The sequence below is a fragment of the Melanostigma gelatinosum genome (assembly GCF_949748355.1).
Source record: "Melanostigma gelatinosum genome assembly, chromosome: 7".
Lineage (NCBI taxonomy): Eukaryota > Metazoa > Chordata > Actinopteri > Perciformes > Zoarcidae > Melanostigma > Melanostigma gelatinosum.
Genome location: NC_136640.1, coordinates 19,320,901 through 19,342,952, shown reverse-complemented (window position 1 = coordinate 19,342,952; position 22,052 = coordinate 19,320,901). Strand labels below are relative to the sequence as shown.

The window sequence follows — 22,052 nt, the reverse complement described above, 5'->3', positions numbered from 1 at the left end:
GGTACAGATCTTCCATTTTTCTCCACATTCCTTGTACAGAAAATATATTCACTTTAAGTACCAATAAGTAAACTGGAAATAAATGAATGAAAGTATGTTTTGTGCATATTTTTTTCATTCATTACGAAATAATATTTGATCATCTGTCTGTCTATCTATCTATCTATCTATCTATCTATCTATCGATCGATCCATCCATCTATCTTATATTAAGTCATAATGTCTCCCATGTGTGACATTATATATCAAAGATATAAATTGTGGTTGCATATGGATGCTAACATTTCCATGACTATACCTCCCGATTGACACAAAGTCCCAGGAAGTTGACACTGAGGTTTGACAGGAAACATCACAATCAATCAATCACAACTCAGTATCACATACATACTTTTAAGTAAATTCACATAGCATGTCTTGGTTGTGTGCAGCCCTTTACATTCCATAGTATGGAACAGTGCTGAACTCCAACTTAGACATGCAGAACAATTGTTAAACCACAACCTGTGGTACAGCCAAACAACATATTAAGGAGCTGTATTATGTAAAGTGAGTGGCATCAAAATGAAATATTTCAATAAAGTGTTTTTATTTTACCCAATAAACAAACATGTGCAAACACTATCTGTAATATAGACTATGTGTCTAAAGGTGCACGTGGAAATGGAAGTACTATTTGAAATATTACCTCACAGGTCATTTATAAGACACTAATTATACTCACCGACACATAGGCTATGAATTTATCTTCAAATAAAATACCAGCACGTCAAATTAGAGTCTGTAAAGCTTTGGCAGAAACAAGTGCAATGAGTCATGAATTTATATGCTACCCATGGCTCCACCTGCTGGTTGCTGTATGTTACATACAGTTTAAGTGATGCATTTGTTCGTTTTACATTTCAGTTAACTAGTAAAGCATGTTTGTCATCCCTTTGTTTCTCTGTTTTTATATTGTTTTGTACCGGTTCTATATCGTCACATAAGTGGTGGACTAGTAATTATCTCGATGACAACATTAAACATAAATATCTCCACACTGTATTTTGTTTCTGTGAACAACAATGGAAGTTACACAGATGCATTAAGATAAATAGTCAAAGTGTGAATACTGTCATGAAAGATCCATTTGCATCAGGTGCCTCTGAGGACAGTGTGAATATTTACATGATGATACGTTTCCAAATTAAATTGAGTATAATTTCGTAAGGGTTTGTATTGTATAATGTTAAAATCAAGGCAAGTATATACAAATAAAAGCCACACAAAATGTCTCTAATGTATTTATCCCCTAAATGAAATCTTTATTTAATCAGGGTTGAAAAGGTTTCCATTTGCTCCAATACAATACAAATTATAATACAATGACTTTATTTACTTGCAGTTTTGTATTTTAGTTTTATTGATTGAAAACCTCGTTTTCACCCATTTTTGATTTTCAAATCAAACTGATATTGGAGCTTTAATTAGAAAATACATTTGTTATATGTGCTTCGCACTTTTTGTATACAGATAGCTATACCTTTTGCGTCACAAAACACGATTTAAATGTTACAACTAGCTTTAAATTACTAATAGATGGTGATGATATTTTTTGCCCATAACAAACGTCAGACTGTCCCATCTCCGACTTTAGTGAACGCACCATTTTACTACAGGAAGTACCGCGGTGTGTTTTTGTCAGTCGGCGGTGCAGCGATCAGAGCTAAACTATAACGAGGTGACAAGTGATGTGAGGAGAGATCCATAACAGACTGCCGAGATGACTCCACCTGCAACTTGAATGGCCAATATGTTGTCGGACAACTTGTCAATGTTTCACTGCTCAGTGATTAGAAAACGACACCGCGGGAGAAACACTAGCTAGGACAACAGCAAGGTAAGCTTATAACGTTAGCTGTTCCCAGCAGCAACATCGGTCCTTTCGATTAATAGCTTCATTGTTCTGTGTTGGGCAGTTTGATAGTCAGGGCACCACTAATGCTAGGTACGCATTAGCAACTCTTTGATGTTCTAAATTGGAAAACCCAGGATGCAACAAAACACGCCCCGTTACTTTAGCGTTGTTTGTGTGCATCCTCTTTGGCGTTTCCTAATCTTAGTGTTGGACATCTCCTAAAAGCCGTGTGTAGGCTTACTGCAGTTTGGGGGGGGGGGGGGGGGGGTGGTGTTCACGAGGTCTGGGTTCATGCTGTTGATCATTGAGAGACGCAGCTATGCAAGGCTCACTTTGAAGTTTCTTAATTATTATAAAGAGTCGAATTTTGCGCACTTGGCGCTTGTGAATCAGCTGAGAATGACTCCATCATATTACCGTTAGTTTTTTTTCATTACCAGTGATCTTTTATTATGAGCATGTATTGATCCTGTAGTCAAGATGATAAATAAGTTCCATTACATACATACCACCCTGAGAACACTGATGATGTAAATTCAAAAGAAGAGTGCACCCTTCACATCTGACTTCGGTTCCTTTGTACTGGGAAGTATTGCATCAGGCTGTAGATCTGGTGGCACTCCTGAGAGTAAACGCGCTGTTAATGAGGCTACCTCGGTTAACAGGCATACATGTTTTAATCTGTCTACAAAAGTGGACTAAGTGCCCACTTGCCGTCTGCGTTGGGCACTTTTGAGACATGGAAAACCTCCTCTCGGTTGCTACAGGCTGGACAATAGTTTACAGTAGTCACAGTTTGGCATATTTATTAAACGGTCTAGTTTTGACAACTGTACAATTTATAAAAATAAAAAAAACAGCACGGAATTTGTGTGCATTGAAGATTTAATCAAAATCTCCACATGCCTCGTATTCACATTTGTCTAACTGTGTTTTCTCTTCATTGCACAGCTGAGCAGTATGCTGGAGGTGGGGAAGTGGCCTGTGTTTGCGCTCCTTCCTCCCGAGGAGCTACGGCTTATTCGGCAGGCTTGTGTCTTTGGCAGTGCTGCAAATGAAGCCCTCTATGTCACAGTTAATGATGAGGTAACACTTTGGCTTTAAGCCCGGGTGCTGTAATCCTCCTGTTTACGTGAAGATGTGTTGCTGATGGACTTAACCTGCTCTCATAACAGATTGGTGTGATTGTTGACGATTTTAGAAGTGGACATGAAAAGTGTTGCAGGCCTCGCTCTCTGTGGTTGATACTGCAGCTTGCAGTTCCAGGTACAGAGATAAGCAGATAGAACGAGGCTATCTTTATCCTTAGAGGCCTAATACCCGAGCAAGCTCCATTTTTATCCTATGGAAAGGTAAAGGCCGCGTCCCTTCTTGCCACCCGTGCTCATTTGTTTGTCCCTGTGGCCCAAGCAGGTTGTGTTTTCGGAGCAGTAACTGGTGGCGGAATATAAATTGTATATTTTGTTGGGTTTGCTTAAAATGGTAGGGTACATTTCAGTTAGTTCTTAAGTTTATCTTATTTTTATATAGCACACAAACATTCTGGGAAATTAGATGCTGAAGTATTTCTGAAAACAGAATCTCACAAAAGATTACGTTTTGTTTGCAGGTGTAGTGTTACCTGTGTGTGAATAGCGCTGAAATGATTAGTCCATTAATTAATTAATTAGTCCGTTGACACAAAGTCCAAATCTCTGCATTTCAAACTTTCTGACATTTTGGAGACTTCTGACACAATTGATCAAAAACATCATAGACGGATTAGCAATAGTGTAAATATAATTAGTTGCTGGCCAGTTGCATATTTAAGAATTCAAGTGGGACAGTTAAAAAAATATTTGAACATTTAATTTACTGTGAACACACTTGTCACACTTTTGACTCTTCTATAACTACAAATCATAAATATAATACAAAGTTTTGATGTTATTCAGCGTCTTCCCAAGTATGTTGTCTCAGCAAATCTTTCGTGTTTGCTGTGGTGTCTGTATGTATCAGTGAACAACAGGATGTGTCATTTTATTTATATTGGGACCATTTCATCAGTGACGTTTTGGTCTTTTCAGGTCTTTGCTCTGGGCACCAACTGCAGCGGCTGTTTAGGCCTCGGAGACCTTCAAAGCACGATAGAGCCGCGCCGGATTGACGTCTTGTGTGGAAAGAAGATTGTGTCCCTAAGCTATGGAACGGGACCACATGTGGTTATCACTACTGCAGGTAATCCAGTCCAGAAAACCTGTGTTTGTCCCTGAGGGGTGCACGGGTATGACATCACAAACAACAAGACGATGCATGCAAATGTCTAGAATCTGGTTTTATGTCAATGCTGCCAGTACACTGTCAAAAATCCCCCAATTACAACAAAACGGTGGTAAATATATTCATAGTAGATTATTAGAGTCTAATAACTTGTATTCCTATGAGTATAACCTGAATACTTTCTATCCTGCTGTCTTTAAATCATCTAATGATCTAATGATACAATATGAACCATCGAGACAACATGAGTGCAAGTTTGCCTGCTGCTCCGTAGAAGGAGAGGTGTTTGCTTGGGGCCATAACGGCTACAGCCAGCTGGGCAATGGCACCACCAACCACGGACTGACCCCCGCCCTGGTTTCCACCAACCTCCTCGGCAAGAGAGTGACAGAGGTGGCCTGTGGCTCCCACCACACTATTGCCCTCACGACTGATGGAGAGGTAACCTGTCTCCCCGGTTGTGTCCTCTCGCGAGTTTCTTCTCTGCTTCATCATCTGCGTGTGTCTCGGTGTGACGGTGAGCGTTCCTCTCTGCGTTCAGGTGTTCGCGTGGGGTTACAACAACTCGGGCCAAGTGGGTTCGGGGTCTACGGCCAACCAGCCGACACCGCGGCGGGTTAGCAGCTGCCTGCAGAACAAAGTGGTGGTGAACATAGCCTGTGGTCAGCTCTGCTCTATGGCTGTACTGGACAACGGAGAGGTAACGGGTCACGTCAGTCTGCATGAACAGCAAGCGAGTCAGAGCTACCAGTAGGTCAATTGATTGGCGGTGGGCATATTCCCTCTTATTTTGACGGGGGTTGGCTAATGCAAACGTGTAACACACCTTAACATAGGACGGCATGGCTAATCATTTTATGTTCTTATGTATATATTTTTTAGGAACATACAGATTCATTAGAAGTTATGTTTTTCTCCACCAAGAAGACCGTGTTCATCTCAGAATGTATGCACTAAAAGATATATTATGCAGAATACATGCAGGTAAAAGCTAATAGAAGCAGAAAACAACTAGCCCGAAACGTACAGAAAACAACCAATGCCTTGATGTAGCTGTGTGCGTCCTCTAAATGTGTCCCCTGTGTGTGTGTGTGTGTGTAGATCTATGGTTGGGGCTACAATTGCAATGGGCAGCTTGGTTTGGGCAACAATGGGAACCAGCAGACCCCATGCAGGATCGCTGCTCTGCAAGGTGTCAACGTCGTGCAGGTAAGAGCCGAGGGTGAGATGCAGCTCGTGAATCTCCAGTTTTTGATGATTCATCTCTTAACATTCAGCGTAATCCCTTGCGTACACAGGTTGCCTGTGGATATGCGCACACGTTGGCACTCACAGACGAAGGGATGGTTTACGCCTGGGGAGCCAACTCCTATGGGCAGTTGGGAACAGGCAACAAGAGTAACCAAGCTCTCCCCACCCTAATAAACACTGACAAGGAGAGGTTAGTACCTTGTCCAAAATTAGCACTAACACCTCCCTGCCACAACAACAGGTCACCGAGGGGCCCCATCACAAGATCCTCGGAGATTTAGCCGCTAAATGCCTCAAAGACATAAATAGTTTAACATTATAGTGTGAAAAAAAGACGTGATTTCCGACTCGAGAGAAGTATTAGAGAAGTAGCGCTCATTGTAGAAATCTATTTATCTCGGATAGAATGCCTCCGTTGCCTCTTCATGAGACGTATTTCCTCATACAACCTGCATGAGAAGGCTGCACATTAGTAGTATTTTAAGGTTTGACATTCAGTTTTTATTGCCACCAGAATGGTGGAGGTGGCTGCATGTCACACCAGCCACACGTCAGCTGCCAAGACACAGAGCGGGCAGGTTCTGATGTGGGGTCAGTGTCGAGGTCAGGCTGTGGCCAGCCCCCACCTCACCCACTTCAGCAGCACAGACGACGTGTTCGCCTGCTTCGCCACGCCGGCGGTCACGTGGCACCTCCTCTCAGTAGGTAAGAGTGTGATGGGGAAATAGGTGTTTTTAAACGGAGCCCGAGATTCCCGATAACATCCTCAATCTAATTGAGGATGTTATAGGGACTGTGGGCCATAGGTACAAATTCCTGGAAGCGCTTTAAGAAATAAACAGGAAAGTCTGTTTCCTGTGCTCATCAAACAGACATGTTTACCCACTGATGTCTTTTGAACTCCGCTCAAACTGAGGAGCAGGAACATTTCACTCTGAGAGCTTTCTTTTTTTTGTTTACACTGCATTTTGTGATGCATTGTAATCTGCTCAACTCGCAAAGCCACTGAAATCATCGGCGCTCTCATGAGTGTTATCTCTTTCTGTCTGTCACCTGTTCAAACTGAAGAGCAAGTGTGCCAGAGAGAGTCATATCTATAGGCTCGTGCAACATTTAGTTATTTACTCGTTCCTAAAGGAAGAACTCACTTTTCTTTGTTTTTGTTTTTTTGCCAGATGGCGATGACTACCTGACCGTTGCCCAGTCTCTGAAGAGGGAGTTTGACTGCCCAGAGATTTCCGACCTTAAGTTCTTGGTTGACGGGAAGTGCATCCATGTTCACAAAGCGCTGCTGAAAATCAGGTACAGAAAACAAGGAGCCACAGAGTCCAAAGTGAAAATGTGAACTTATTTTTGCAGCTTTTAGTTTTTAGTGCAACATTGCCTCCTTAAAAATGTATTTAGAAGTCCAGCAAATCAAAACAACACAGTTCCCATTTAATCTGTGTCTGGTAATGTGTACCATTTTCTTTAGACTGTCTTCTTATTTTGGTTCTTATTTGCACAAATTAAGAATGACTTTTGGATGCACGTAATCATCCTTTGTCTCCAGGGTCTCCTCTCTGATGTTGGGCCTCTGTGCTCCTTTTCTTCTTTGCTTGACTCTGTTTTTAAGAGATGATTTTCCTTTCTTACTCACCAGAGCATCGTGCTTCTCCATCCTGACTTTCATGTTGGTCACATGAGTCTATTTTTCACATTTGGAGGTTGTGGTTGTTCATGAGTAATAGAGGCGCTTGGTATGCCACAGTGGGATTTTCAGAGGAACAGAAACACGCTTCGATGTTGCAGAATTACGTGCTTGTTAATTACGGAAACATAAAATCAAGAGGAAGAAATAATTGTGTTAATCGTGCAGCCATCATGACAGCAAACACACTGGCCTTCCTATGATAATGGCTTCAACATATACTGAGCGAATGCTGCGTTGCCTGTGTTTAAACTCTGTGCGACAGTGTTTCCTCCTCTTTCCTGTTAATGTCACGGGGACGCAAAGACAGACCTATTGTTTCCTGCTCGTCTTTTTATAACCACACTTGGACACACAGCCTCTGCGTTCCAGTCACTTGCTCCGTCTCTTGCACCGTCAGTAGGAAGGAGCCAGACTGTCTGCGACGTCGCCCCTCGCGCCAACACGCTCACGCGCAGCTGCATGCAAACCGAGCCAGACGCGTGCTTCGGCGACATCACATGCAACTGACATGCACTTCGAGAATGGAGATTCAGTTGTTTGCTCAACCGCGTCCTGAGACTGAATCATGGGGGTGGGGGGGGGGGTTTGAGCCAGTAGAGATTAGCAACGAGAGAAAATGGTAATCGGTATTTATAATGCAGAGGACTAGAAGGAAATATACTGTGGGCTGTAGTTGTTGGCAAAGTGCCTCAGCTTTGCTGCAGGAAGTATGCATTAAGAGTGAACTTTAGCTTAGATTACAGGAATATATTTCCTTTTTACTCTGACATTACAATGTTACAGTAACATTAGCAGTGTATTACCGACAGCTGTTGCTACATACCGTACTTATTTTAAACTCTTGGGGTAGTGCTGGGATTCCGATATAATGCTGTGGAAGAGGAAACACGATTTACTTATAATTCAGACAAATCGTGAACTAGAAATAGAGTTCTATTCACTTTTATTTCCTTATCTCCTAATCACGTATACTTCACGTTGCTACTGAATGTTTCCAAAATGAGGCTGTAGCGTTTCAGGTTTTTACAGGTATTGTTCCGTCTTTATCTGCAGTTCATTCATATTGTCAGTCCATTTATTTCCATACAGCATGAACGTTAACTAGGACGTTCTTGCTTGAGTTGTGTGACTGTATCACAGCGAACCTCGAATCTCATTATTTGTTTTCCGGCAAATTTAATTTTCATTTGGTGGTAATGCAATTTTCTGCAAGTGCAGACTGCACTGCAGACTGCACTGCTGTTTTTTAAATTTCTACTGCGTGATAGTGATTCATGCGGCAGTAATTCAAACTGCTGTCAAGCACACATTCATTACAAAACACATTACTCTCTGAATCCCCGGTGTGGTATCTTTCATGTCACCGGAGCAGTCCGATCCTTTTCGTCCCTCTCCAGGTGTGAGCATTTCCGTGCACTGCTGAATGAAACCGACGAGGAGGCCATAGAAGTCCACCAGTTCTCATACCTGGTGTACCGAGCCTTTCTGGAGTACCTCTACACGGACACCATCAACCTGCCACCAGAGGATGCTATTGGTACGCCCGCACAAGGACCACAGTCCTTTTACACACTCAAAGGTCTGTGCAGAAGTCCCTAATGTTGCTCTCCCGTGTGCAGGCTTGCTGGACTTGGCCACGTACTACCGAGAGACCCGGCTGAAGAGGCTGTGCCAGGAAACGATCAAGAGAGGCATTTCTGAGGAGAACGCCGTCACTCTGCTCTCTGCCGCTGTAAAGTATGAGGCGCGGGTAAGCTCATAGCCCCTGGCACACAGTCAAACACCGTGGTGGGGGGGTGGGGGGGTGGCCTTCTCAAGTAGCTAGTCAGTTATACTCCTCAGCACTGACCAGACAGCCCTCTTCATTTTTAGGACCTGGAGGAGTTCTGCTTCAAGTTTTGCGTCAACCACCTAACGGCTGTCACGCAGACCCAGGCCTTTGCGGACATGGACCACGACCTGCTCAAGAACTTCATTAGCAAAGCCAGCCGCTACGGGGCCTTCAAGAACTGACTAGAGGGCCCCCGTAGCGACGGACGCGATGCGGTCTCGGTTCACCGAGGCCCTGAGAGTCGACCCTAGACCAAAGTAAACACCAGGCTGATGAGCGCTTCAATGTCGCTGGGGATGTTAACACTGGAGACGCAAATGGCTTTAGGTTCCGCCCTCTAACTGATGCGTCCGTGTGCTGCCGTCCTAAAACTATCCCCAACACAGTAGCTGCTCGGGGCGTAAATATTGGGTGTCCCCACTCACTCAGTCACGAGCCGGCAGTGCAGAGGCAGGAATAGAAAGTGGTCTTTGTGTCACGGACAATAGGCTGGGCGACTAACTGGAGGTGTCTGATTGGTTTGATCAACAGACGGATGGGGTGCCTCATTACAGCCAGCTCATCAGACACAATGCCTGGAAACGCTGCTCGCTATTCATTGCATTACAAGGGGTTTGGCGTTTGAGGTGTGGGACGAATGATCAATGCGCATATATCGCACTGTAGCCATGAATTGACCCTTCAACTTGTGCTGCTTTTCTGCGAAGCCTTGATTCTCCAAACATTCTGGATTGAGAAGTAATGTTTAATGAGGAAAAACACAAGCGCTTCTTCTTTTTGAGAAAACTTCTGATGGACACCCTTTTTTTTTTTTTTTCTTCTAAACAGCTGTAGCTTGTACCTGGTCAATGATACCATCTGTTCTCTTGCACCAGTTCATTTTGCCATTTTGTTTTATATTGTAAGTGTTCACCTTTGCCATCCAAGCTTACGGTTACTGATTAACGTCGACTAACATTTGCACTGTTCTGCTGTCGACAGTTGGCAGAAAGGTTCAGTCGGTTACACTCGGTGTGCAGCCGGAAACAGTGTCTGACTCACAGGAGCATATTGAGTCCCGTGCAGCCTGTGGGTGATGTCACACTGTAGGTGCAGCTGATTTTACAGATGTTTCATTTGCTCCGTTTACAAAAGTTTTGTTCTAATTTTTTTTATTTTATTATCATTGTTTGTATGTTGGCAGCAACATTCTGGATCTTTTGACAAGTCTTGCTGTGTGTCAGTCCCCCGGTAGCACCTTGTGGGTATTAAATAGTGCCGGCTTGGTGGAATCGCCAACTGACTATAAGACCACAGGGTCTTTAAACGTAGTCACCAGATAATTCACCAGATACATCTAACTAGAAATGTAACAAAACACTCCTACTTTTAACAAGCCAATTATTGTATTTTGTTTTTGTGGAACATTTTGATAATTACTAAAGAAAATGCCTGTGTTTTCTCATTTTGTATGGAAACAAAGTGCTGTAATCTGCTGACAGCGACACAAAGGGTAACATTTGTAATTTGAAATATATTAAATTGAGTAACTATGGACTTTGATGTATGTATGTGTTCTTGCTGTAATTGGTTGTCTGTCTGTGGTGGAATATTTTGCAGCCTTCACAAATATGCATACGCGGTGTTAACTACTGTATAATGAGTCAATATTTAGCTCACATGTGTGTTTTTTTAGCTACAAACACATTACTGTGAGAACCCTGTGATTAACCAGTAGCAGCTCTAAGACATCAGGGGGCAGTGTGTTTCACTTGAAGATCTTGTCATACTTCTGTATGTTTCTGCTACAAAGCCTGCGGAGTACCCAAAGGTACATGTTGAGGTTTTCACACCTGCGTCACTCTGCTACCAAAGAAATCAACTCGTCTCTTATCTACCGTAGTTGCCTTAACTCTAAAGTAGTGTCCGGTGAGTGCAATGCATGAGGCTTGCAACACGAGCTGTTTAAAAGATATGTCCTACCACACACACACACACACACACCTTGCGTTATTGCATAGAGGAAGCGGTGGCAATGATTTGAACATGTGTAATACAATCTGAATCTGACAACTGTTTGCACATTGAGATGTGACAACTGCAGTGTTCCTGCGAGAGGAAGCTCCTGTTGTTACGGTGTTGCATCACCCAGTCAGACTTCTTCCAGTATTTCAAATACCTGCCAGAAAGATTCAGGGTGTGGTCTGAAGCACAGGGACACCTCACAAGATAAATTGTCACAGAAAATGACTCGACGTAGCTGGCACGCAAGTTAAACGGTTTTCCAAGAGAATAAGGAACTGCACTCAGCTGCCAACGGTAACTGGCACTCTGCCACAAATGAACCCTGCTGACACTGACAGAAATGCCATAAATTATGGATTCATTTGATCCCAATAAAGCCCTTTGGCTTTCCTAAGAAAACATATAAGAAGAATTCTGATCTTTTACTTGATTGGAAAATGACTTTGACGGCATTCAAAATGTAACTATTCAGAGCCACATGGATTGATGTGTAAGAAGCATTTAAATGTTCCCGGTCGGGATGAAGTTCATTTTATAAGATGGTCATACATGATGTACGTAAAATCTTAATCTGCAAAGACCCTAAAGCCACCAGACAATATGTAGTTGAGAAAAAATATTTCCCTCTGTAATGTAAAAGTATGATGTCACAAAAAAAATGACTGTACTCAACTACCTCAAAATTGTACTGCAATGAGTAAGCTTACCACCAAATTCATTCTCTATTATTCGAGATGAAGAATCCTGGAACTTCTGCTTAGCGGGGTGGTAGTTCAGTCTGGGCTAAATGTCAAGCATCCTCTGTGTTGACAGGAAGTTGTGGGTTTGATAGAAGAGCGTTGCATTCTGGTTTATACACTGTAGTGTCATGAGTTGTCCCTAGGGTGGGGCAGTGCAAAAGAGAGCATCAAACAGGCACAATCAGACCGGATGAACAAAAATAAAGGTTTTATTGGCCCATTTCACTGGCAGTTCCTTTAACTCCAAAAATCACACCTCAAACAAAAAAGCCCATGAATAAACCTAAAGCGTCCCGGAGGAGAAAGGGGGTTCTTCATCCAACAAAGTACTCCCACCCGGCAAAGTCCTTGGTCTCGGTTCCTCCAGGTATGCGTCCTCTCTCCTACTCCCGGCCCCCCTCCTCTGCCGTGGTGCTCTCCCCTTTTATTCCGTTTCCCAGCCCTGCCTCAGTTAGGGGCCTTAAGCACCTGCAGCTGGGTGCATGATGAGGCAGTCTGGGAGCTGTAGTCTCGAGCCCGGCGGCCATTTTGGGTTGTGGGCCCTGATCCTGGGTGAGGATGTAGCGCCCCTCCGCAACCTGTCCCCTTGTGATGCCACAACACGTTGGTAACTTTGCTCTCTCTCAGGGCCAGCTCGGGTCTGCGGTGTGGTTGGCTGCTCTACTCACCGCTCGTGATCACAACACTGCATCTAGTTTCTGGCTGTAATAGTGTGTTAGTTTCTTTTTTTTGAGTCTCATGCAACAGTTTCTGTGAAATCTGTAATCGAACATCGACTGGCTTCTCTTTCCCCTCCTAAACACTTCTCTGCATTGCTACTCAAGCATGCAGTACGGCTCGTTTTACCCTCGAGACAACATTAACATCAGTGGTCTCACAGTCGGCTCTCTCAGGATGACATTATGTAGTAAAACATGTACATGTAGCAGGAGAATGAAATGGCATCTGGATGGCTGTTTCCGGTGAAGAATTGCTCGAATACGCCGAGCTTCATCCAGAAAATGGAAACAACAGGCGAGGTCTTTAGATTCCAAACATGGTGCCAGGAGGCCGGACGACCCCGTTCATGTTTGTTTTCAGTGAAGCAGAGCTTAACTAAAGACTTTCCGTCTAAGGTGCATGCCATTTACTGACATGCAACACTACATGATGAATCTAAGGCACAAATATTGTAGGTCATGCTTTATAACAAGCTACGCAGCATGCAAAATCACTAGTTCCTGATTCCCAAACCACTTTACCTACCCACAGTAAATATAGCCTGCAAATGAGTTAGTTTAGTGCTGTTGGTGGTTTAGTTGTCTGGGCTTTGGAGCTACAGAGACTGTTAAGTTAAAAAAGAAAGAAAGTTGTGAAGACAAGTTGACACCGAGATGATAAGATAAGACGTGATAAAAAGGCTTTTTATACTACTGTTTATATGCAGTCAGTGGTTTCAGTGGGGGAGAGTGAAGTATTTGTGGGTGAGGAGTATTTGTTTTACAAAACAGTCAAAAGATTGAGGCAGTGTGGGAGAGCACCAGCAGCACACGCTTTTCTTCTGTGTTTATATTTCAAATGTCAAGACAAAAAAATGTGATCGTAGGTGCAACTGGTAACTGATAAAGATGAAAAAGTTAGAATTCCCACTGTCATGAAAAGCTGTATTCAATCCGGAGAAGGGTATTACAGCCTCGCTGATGGAACATATGTTCCCTTTGGTGCCTTCTCTGGACATTTTAAAGCTTGAAGTCTCTTTGGTGAAACATTTTTATTTTCTATTCTTGATGATTCCAGATGTGTCAGTGTGTCAGTCCTGAAACACTTCCTTGACCTCAGCGGTTTGTGTATAAACTGCAGTTCTGTTGGTTTGTGTCCGTTTCGCACGTCATTTGTTAACGCCAGCAGAACTTTTGCGCGGCCTCTGTTTCCAAGGTGAACGTGAGGGAATGAGCCGAAAATCCCTTTGAGTTGCAGTGAAGCTGTCCGTGGTCCAGAATGTCTTCTTTTGCCAAGTTAGACATTTGTTCAGCAGTTTTCATTTGAGTTGCTCATTTTTTGTATTGCCGGATGTGTTATTTTCGATCTTCTTCAAGAGGTGGGATTAAATCATTGTTTTCAAAGTCACGTGGGAGTGTCAAGTCTGAAATCTACGAAATCCCAAAGTTGAGCCCCAAATCCAACCTATTTGGGGTTTAGAGTCCAAAACAAGTCCTTGTGTTTCATCAAATGTGATGACGTTTTATATTGTGATACACAACCTCATATTATTTAGCTAATAGTAATATTGTTATTACTATTTACTGACAGGGTAGCTACACTGGGTGCGTTATTTTCCATGCTGTGCCAAAAACGAATTATAGTCCATTATTATAGGCCATTAAAAGTGAAGTGAAGTCAAGTAACTCATTGATTTCTGTTTAAATGAATTATTCAACATTTTGGGAAGTGCTGTCATTCCCTTTCTAGCTGAGAGTTCGATGAGAAGATTAACTCTGCTCTTCCATTATGTACGTAAAGCTGCCGCTTCGACCCAGTTAGCTTAGCTTAGCACAGAGACTGGAAACAGAGAGAAACAGCCTGGCTCTGTCCAGAGGTAACAACATCCACCTACCAGCACCTCTGAACCTCACGAACACCAGCAGCAGAAACAATGCATCCCCCCCCCCCCCCCTTTGACTAATATCAAAGGGGTTACCTGTTGACTGCAGGTTTACCATATTTTAGCACATTTCATCTTACAGTTCTAGTCTATGACACGTTTAACCAGCTGTATTGGTGTCCTGACCCAAATGTGCTCCAGGCGTCTGTTCAGTAGAACCAGTGAGCTAAGTGTAGTCTGTCTCTAAAACAGGTTTCAAGTGTGTATCAGAAGTATAATATTAAGGTTCAGTCTACGTTGAGCAACAAACCTTTAGTGTGAAGTCACATTCCTGTTGCATTCTTCAAACGATATTTGTGATGTTTGAAGACCGTCTCTGATCATCTTTACACAACAGTTATTCTGTCACCTGCTATCTTTCTCGTGCCTTTTTTTTCTTTTCTATTTTAAAAGCCTTCAGTCTTGGCCTTGGAGGTGCCAGACAGTTTCCTGGCATTGTGAGAAATGCACCAGTCAAGGGATTTCAGGCACATGTTTTTGTTTAGCGACCGCACACTCGCATGTGAAGAGCTTGTTTTTATGTGCTGGATGGAAGTATTTTGCGAGCGAAAGACAATAGTACAGGTTTTTCTTGAACATTTCATTCTAGCCTTGATGGTGTTTATTTTGCGGTGGAGCGACAAAGAGAGGCACAGTGGCCATAAAACACCCACCGGCTCTTTGATTCTCTGCAATATTTCCCTTCATTTGTTTGGCTATTGTTGGTAACTCTGTGAAGTCAAAATGAGCCACTGTGGAATTAGTGTCATGTTGCTCAACTAGAGTACATACGCTTGTATCACTGGAGTCAGTTACAAGTGGGGAGATATTATTCTCATCAATAACAAACCGCTGGATAAGTTCCCCCATGTCTGCATGGTTTTTTGTCAGCGATGCACTTGTTTTAGCTGCAGGACACACATTCGTTTACAGACGGGAAAACCCCCAGTAGGTAATATACATCCCATTTGACACAGTTACAGTCAGCAGAAACACACTCAAACAGTTTACAGTATTCACTCACCGCGCTGCCTATCACAAAGCTGAGAGCACTTTCAAGTTGTCTGAGACTAATTATTGATAAACTTCACATTCCTCCCTGCTAAGCTACTTCACTCGCAACAAAGGCCTCAATGTTTTTACTGGCTGCCAAGTGGGGAGTTTCTACTAAAGGAGAACTTGAATGCTTTTTTTCGCAACACATGTGAAGAGAAAGCTGTGGGCATGGGCAGACATGGGCGCCTGAAAAGCCACTGAATAGAGAAAGCTTTCTGTTCTGTCTCTCTCTATGTCCCTTGCCGAATAAAACAGTGCTTCTTTAGCAGAGCTGCTGCCCACACAGGCTGTCAAAAACAACAAGGAGACAGTTCAATTCTGGTGCTCCGCCCATCAGACCTGTGGGAGGCCTTCATCCCCTGCAATTACAGAGGTTTGGTGAACTTCCCAGGCACGTTTGACCTCCTGTCTTTATTGACAGCTTGACTTATGAGAAAAACAAATCAATCAGCAATCCAGGAATTAAATTGTCTCGATTGTTTTGTTGCATTTCTCTCAAGCTTTACAGAGACGAAGTATTCAGAGTCTTTATTTAACTAGAAGAAGCAACACCTCAACATAGAAATACTCCCTTACAAGCCCTGCATTCAGGATGCTACGTGAAGTAATAGCAGTAAAATGTACTTAAAGCGTCAGAAGTAAATGTACTTGTTATGCAAAACAATGGCTCCTGACAGTTTTCTATTATTACGGTATCATATTATTGGACTTTTACTGCTGTAAGCAGCATTTTATGATGCAGAGATGGAGCTCATTTTAATTGACATATAATTATAATAATTTAATAATATAGGTGATATAATAACGTATAGTCTTCAAAGTAACTAGTAATTAGAGATGCTAAATAAATGTAATCAAGTAGAAGTAAAAGTAGAGAAGTATATTTGAGTAAATGTACTTCGATACATTCCACCACAGATGCTGTAGTGTAAGGGGTTGTACGGGGTTTAAGAAGTCACAAAAACATGAATAAATACATTAAGAGGCCTTTTATCGTTGCTCAGTACATCACAGCTTAGAGTCAGAGCTGGTCTTTTTAGATGATTCAGTTATGTTTCAACTCCAATGCAGCTCGAAGCACTTGTTCTGCTTTAATATCTAAAAATGTTTTGATATTTCTTGGCCCTATAAAGGCACACTTTTAAACTCTACTTGATACAGAATATTATTGCTTAATAATAAGCTCAATATTGGTGGTATTACATTTAATATTGCCATTTTTTTTACTTTTGCTCTCTCACTGCTCAAGTAAGAATAGTTCAAAACATTTCTATAAATATTTATTTCATTTACATTTATTGATGTATCAACATGTTTTTATAGTGACAGCATTCCAGCAAATGATGAGCATGTGTTGTAAACTTTCAATGAATTCCCTCACCATGCGGGCTGGTTGATTCCTACACCCAACTGTAGCACAGACAAAGGAGTAGGAGGAGTTAGATGGGAGGCAGTGGGAGGGCTCACCACCCTTCCAAAGTACAAAAACTGCCTGTGATACCGGCACAAAGGAGAAGAAGAGCTCTGCCTGAGTGTGATGCGTGCTGAGCAAAAGCTCGGGAGGCTGTCAGAGTGAGAGAGACAGAGAAGTCTGTGAGTGAGAAGGAGAAGTAGACCTACTGTGGGACTCAGTTAGGTAGCAAGAGAAAGAAAGAGGAGGGAACCAGTGAGACACTCACATTGTGACACACTCAAATCTCCAGAGCTCCTCTGAATGAGCCTGGTGGTTTGTAGTGAGGACCTTGTGAGAGAGGTGGAGAGCTAACAACAACTTTGCTGCTTTGGAACTGAAAAGGACAACAACAACAAAAACACCGGACTGAGTTTTGACAAAGAGAAAGGATTTTGCCATGTGGACATCTGTCTGTGTGGGGCCTGAATGTGGATTTACCATCATTTCTTTTGTGGACTCAGCGGCTCGTGCTTATTGAGGACGTCTGGAGTGAAAAGGAGACACATTTTGTGTGGACTGATCCATGTGAGTAAGTCAAGCTCAGTCTGCAACTTGTGGGCTGCAGCCCGCTCGGGAGACAGGACAGGCCAGGGGGAGGGGAGGACGCTCCTGCCTGAGTCTCTCTGTCCTCTGGGAGGGGGGTCTTTTCAATATGAGGTAACCCCCATGATAGCTACATCCAGATAGGGACTCATGTTGACCATGTGCAGCAGTGCTCTCTAACATGGGGCAGTCGTGTTGGAAAGAAACCTTTGTACCAATGGCCTGAATTATCAGATGACAGAGTGTCTTTTAATGTATCCTGGTTTAGGACTGTTCTGTGCTTTACTCTCCATTCATGGTGAATTCATTGTGCAGGGCAGCCCTTTCATTATATAGCCTTTCAGTCTCTCAGAATGTATAACAGTACCCTCCCTCCCACCCAGCGCTGGGCTGAAAATATCTCAGCAAACAGCTCTACCTGTGAGAAGAACGATGGGTTCAAGTACCCGCTGTACAGCACCGTCTTCAGCATCGTGTTTGTGGTGGGACTGATCACCAATGTTGTGTCCATTTACATATTCACCTGCTCCCTGAAGCTGCGGAACGAGACCACGACCTACATGATGAACCTGGTCATGTCTGACCTGCTGTTTGTCTTCACGCTGCCTCTGAGGATCTTCTACTTCATCAACGGGAACTGGCCTTTCGGAAACACGCTCTGCAAGGTCTCCAACTCGCTCTTCTACACCAACATGTATGGCAGCATGCTCTTTCTCACCTGCATCAGCGTGGATCGCTTCCTAGCCATTGTGTACCCTTTTCGCTCGAGGGCTCTCCGGACCAAGCGCAACGCCAAGATAGTGTGCGTCGCCGTGTGGGTGTTGGTGCTCTCTGGGAGTCTCCCCACAGGGTTCATGCTGGAGACCACCTCACGCGAAAACAACAAGACTAACGCCACTTCCTGCTTTGAGAATTTCTCCTCCAAGCAGTGGAAAGCTCACCTGTCCAAGGTGGTTATATTCATAGAGACAGTAGGCTTCCTCATCCCGCTCCTACTCAATGTGTGTTGCTCCATCATGGTGCTGAAGACTCTGCGCCGGCCCCAGACCATCAATCGTGGGGGGAAGCTGAACAAAACAAAGATCCTGCGCATGATAATTGTGCATCTCTTCATTTTTTGCTTCTGCTTCATCCCCTACAATGTGAACTTGGTTTTCTACGCTTTGGTCCGCACTGAAACTTTAAAAGGCTGCTTTATGGAGTCGGTGGTGCGGACCATCTACCCGATAGCCCTCTGCATTGCTGTGTCCAACTGCTGCTTTGATCCCATTGTGTACTATTTCACCTCGGAGACCATTCAGAACTCCATCAAGAAGAAGTCTCAGGTGAACCGTTTGTATGACGTCAAGTTCTCTGAGGCGCTGCAGTCAGAAACAAGCTCCAACCTGCAGTGTAGCCTGCGGAACCTCAAAGCTAAAGTCTTCCACAATGAGTCGTCAGTGTGATGGCGGGGTTCCAACACACAACATGAATAATCCATCTTTCCTTAGAAAAATTAACCTCCTTGAGACAATGGGAAGGTTGTTTGTTTTCGGAGTGCTTTATGGAACACCTGCCAAAAGAGGTATAATCTTCATCTCAGGGCAAATGTTTGGACTTGTCATTGACGGCCTCGGCTCTGCAGTGTTATTGCTACACGCTTCTGTGGATTGCTTATGACTACTCGTTCATTTCCCTTTCCTGTGGAGTATTTTGTAATTGTGTTCAGCACAATTGCTCTGCATGTGATCTTGAGGGGAATGTGATCCAGGAGGACAGTTATGATATTGATATTGAATGCTACTCGTGCCTGTATATTTGTACATTTCTGTGGTAAGTTGTGGTGCTAACTTTAGATTAGCATCCATTAAATTAACATAAAGTGATATCAAGATATTGATTGTACAGGGCTTCTTTTTTTAAAATTGTGAATTACAAATAATTCAAAAATAAGTGCCTTTTTTTGTTCTGTCTTTATTGACCATTAAATGCACTGACACAGAATTTCACATACTGCACTCATGCCACAGTAATGAATAAAAGTCATGTACTGTTTAAAACAAAATATTGCACCTGAAACCTTTTTTGTCATTTGAATGAAGAAGATGCTATCTTTTGATGCTGGAATAGGAATGATTTTAAATGTTGAACTTGGACCTAATGGACCAAAATGACATGTTGGTACAATATGTTTGTTTACAACATTACACCTTATGACCGTTTGCACAAGTCAGGTGAAGATTGTAGCAGTGGCGTAAGGTAGTTAGGGGCCTCAGTGCACACTAATATGCCGGGCTCTAGTGCACACTAGCTACCAGTTATGAAGCATTGCCACAGGGGCTAAGATGTTTGTGCCGAATGCAAATGAGGTGGCAAATAAATGGAAGTAGAAATTTGGATGGAGTAAGTGAGTCTGAGTCCCACAGGCAGCTTCCTGTGTGGCAATCAGCAGTGAAGGAGAGGAAGTCGTTATTATTGGCAACTAATAAAAGCAGACTATTCACATTTTTCAGCCAAACATTAAATAAATGTGTATGAGAGTGTGGTGTAAGAACCACCAGGTCTAAAACAGCATTGACTTGTGTGCCATTCTGATGTCTGCTTAAACATAGTGAGCGGATCGGTTTGGTACGAGATAGGAGTGAAAGCAGTGCAGTGTCTTTTATGTTTAACTTAACCCCGATAGGAATTCCATTTTATCTTCCCGAGACATTTTGTTTTCCTCCTCCACAAGGACATGCTGTTTTTAACTGTCGTCCCTGAAGAGGCTGGTCTTTTGATCAACAGGGAATTCAAATATATATATATATATATATATATATGAAAACAAGACATCAAATTTAAATAGATTTCTAAAAAAACATACGTGTGAGATATGTGTCCTGTTTGTGGTGATATGGCATCGGTGAGGAGTCAACGCAGTGTGAGAGTGAAGAGCAAGAAAGCAACATGGTACTTTAGCTTTATTGACATAGCCTGAAGGCCATGCAGCGGCACTTTATTCACACCTATAACTCTAGTTCTGGAGCCATGTGAGCGACTCAAGGACGGGGGTCAAAGACCCGGGCCGCTATGAAAACAAACGAGCACACTTTGACTCGGAGGCGGTTCGCGTCATCTGCACTGGAGGCCATCTTCGTGTGAGTATAGCCGCGACTTGCCCACATGCTTACACTGAGCATCTTGAACTCGAGCTTGTTCATTTCAAGAGGATGTTTTGGTTTCACCACTCTGCGTGGATGAGTCAGGCCGTGTGAAGTCAGCACGCACGACCGTTATCTGAACACAAGGTGTTGTCATCAGGGCCAAAGGTCAGGGCAGAGATACCGGAGCAAGCAGAGGAAATCACAGTACAAATGCAGTTGAGATATGTAAATACAATGGTTTGGTTTTCTAAACTAAATGGAGGAAGTAAATACAGCTCTTACTGACTATAGCCACATTTACTCAGAAAAGAAACCAGCCCCTTCCTGATAAACGCTGACTGATGTAACTGCTAGACGTTTCCTAATTGTTCCCGCTTCACAGTGTTGAACATGACATGAAGTTGTGTATACCCTGAAGCCTTGTGGTTGTGTAAGCTCTCTGTATCAGGGATCAGAACCCACCCCCCCCCCTCACATGAGCCCAGCAGGCTGCCCTGCATATATACACAACAGTTATCTAATCAGCCTGACCTTTCCTTCACAGCGGGCTGCAGGGAGAGAAAACACAGACGCCACACTGCGTGTCATCACGTACACTGTTCCGTGTTGCTCTGGTCATTTCTAAGACGGCAGCGCGCATCAAAGTCTTCTTCTCGTGCAGATCCGGGGATCTGGGAAATGTTATTGTGCGAGTGATGCGAAGAAACTATAAAACACTCATAAAGATGTATTCTTCTAACATTACGACATTCAAAGGTTGACATCCAATGCTTTTATGTAGTAATAGGATTTTCGCATTGTTCAACCTTTTAAGAATCTATCATAAAGTGATTTGTTTTAACTGAAACAAAAACAACGTTTGTCTTCTGCAAGAATCAGATAGTCATTGAGTGTCTCCCTCCAGGTCTTTCTCTTCCCCCTGTTGGTGAACCCAGCATGTTCTCTCCAATGACCCTCTTAATGGCTTCTTTGAAGTTCTGTCAGTCCCATCTGACCCAAGATCCTCTGGTGTGCTGAGCACTCGTGTCAGGAGTCATCTCCGCTGGGGCATTAACGAGGACCTCTCTCCGTCTGACGTGGGATCGGGGGAGAGGTCTTCACTCCACAGCTCCGGATCACATGACAAGGGCAGCGCCTGTCCCACTGAATGCCGCTCCGCAAAGGGTTAATCCACCGTGTTCCCAGTGCATGGCTCACAGGATGAATTGAAGAGGAAATAGCTGTTATTAGCCAAGTGCCCATTTAGAGATGTGCAACATTTTCCCACAATTAGGCCGACATTACAATCACATTCCACATCTCTGGTATTTACAGTCCCAACTTGGTTTTTGGGTAAACAGGTATTATTATCGCTTGGTAAAATGTTTGTCACCCTCAGGGGAGGGGGGCAGATTGCTTACTGGGAAAGAAGAAGGCAATAAAAACACACAATGAGGGAGACAGAACATCGCATACCCATCAGGATGTGGTTTAACAAAAAGAAAAGAAAAAGGGCTGTTGTGCTTGTGCTAGCACAACAGCCTCACTCATTCTGAAATCTGAAGCAGCACTGAGCTAATAACTAGCGGTGGAATGGGCTC

The 22,052-nt window shown here is 43.3% G+C and overlaps 2 protein-coding genes across 3 annotated transcripts; both read left to right on the top strand.

Moving 5' to 3' along the window:
• Positions 1-1,689: 1,689 nt before the first annotated feature.
• rcbtb2 (regulator of chromosome condensation (RCC1) and BTB (POZ) domain containing protein 2) lies at positions 1,690-10,418 on the top strand. 2 transcript variants are annotated; one of them, XM_079271827.1, is made up of 12 exons: positions 1,690-1,879; positions 2,849-2,983; positions 3,964-4,114; positions 4,431-4,597; positions 4,698-4,856; positions 5,258-5,365; positions 5,455-5,597; positions 5,922-6,112; positions 6,583-6,709; positions 8,498-8,637; positions 8,720-8,850; positions 8,973-10,418. In XM_079271827.1, exons 2-12 carry the CDS (start codon positions 2,858-2,860, stop codon positions 9,111-9,113), a joined length of 1,584 nt encoding a protein of 527 aa, XP_079127953.1. In that variant the 5' UTR covers positions 1,690-1,879; positions 2,849-2,857; the 3' UTR covers positions 9,114-10,418. The 2 variants fall into 2 exon arrangements, with proteins under 2 accessions (XP_079127953.1, XP_079127954.1); XM_079271828.1 differs by having other exon boundaries at positions 8,957-10,418.
• Positions 10,419-16,893: 6,475 nt separating this feature from the next.
• On the top strand, positions 16,894-19,273 carry lpar6a (lysophosphatidic acid receptor 6a). The gene has a single exon (XM_079271989.1). The coding sequence runs from the start codon at positions 17,701-17,703 to the stop codon at positions 18,790-18,792; it is 1,092 nt and encodes a 363-aa protein (XP_079128115.1). The 5' UTR covers positions 16,894-17,700; the 3' UTR covers positions 18,793-19,273.
• The last annotated feature ends 2,779 nt before the right edge of the window (positions 19,274-22,052 follow it).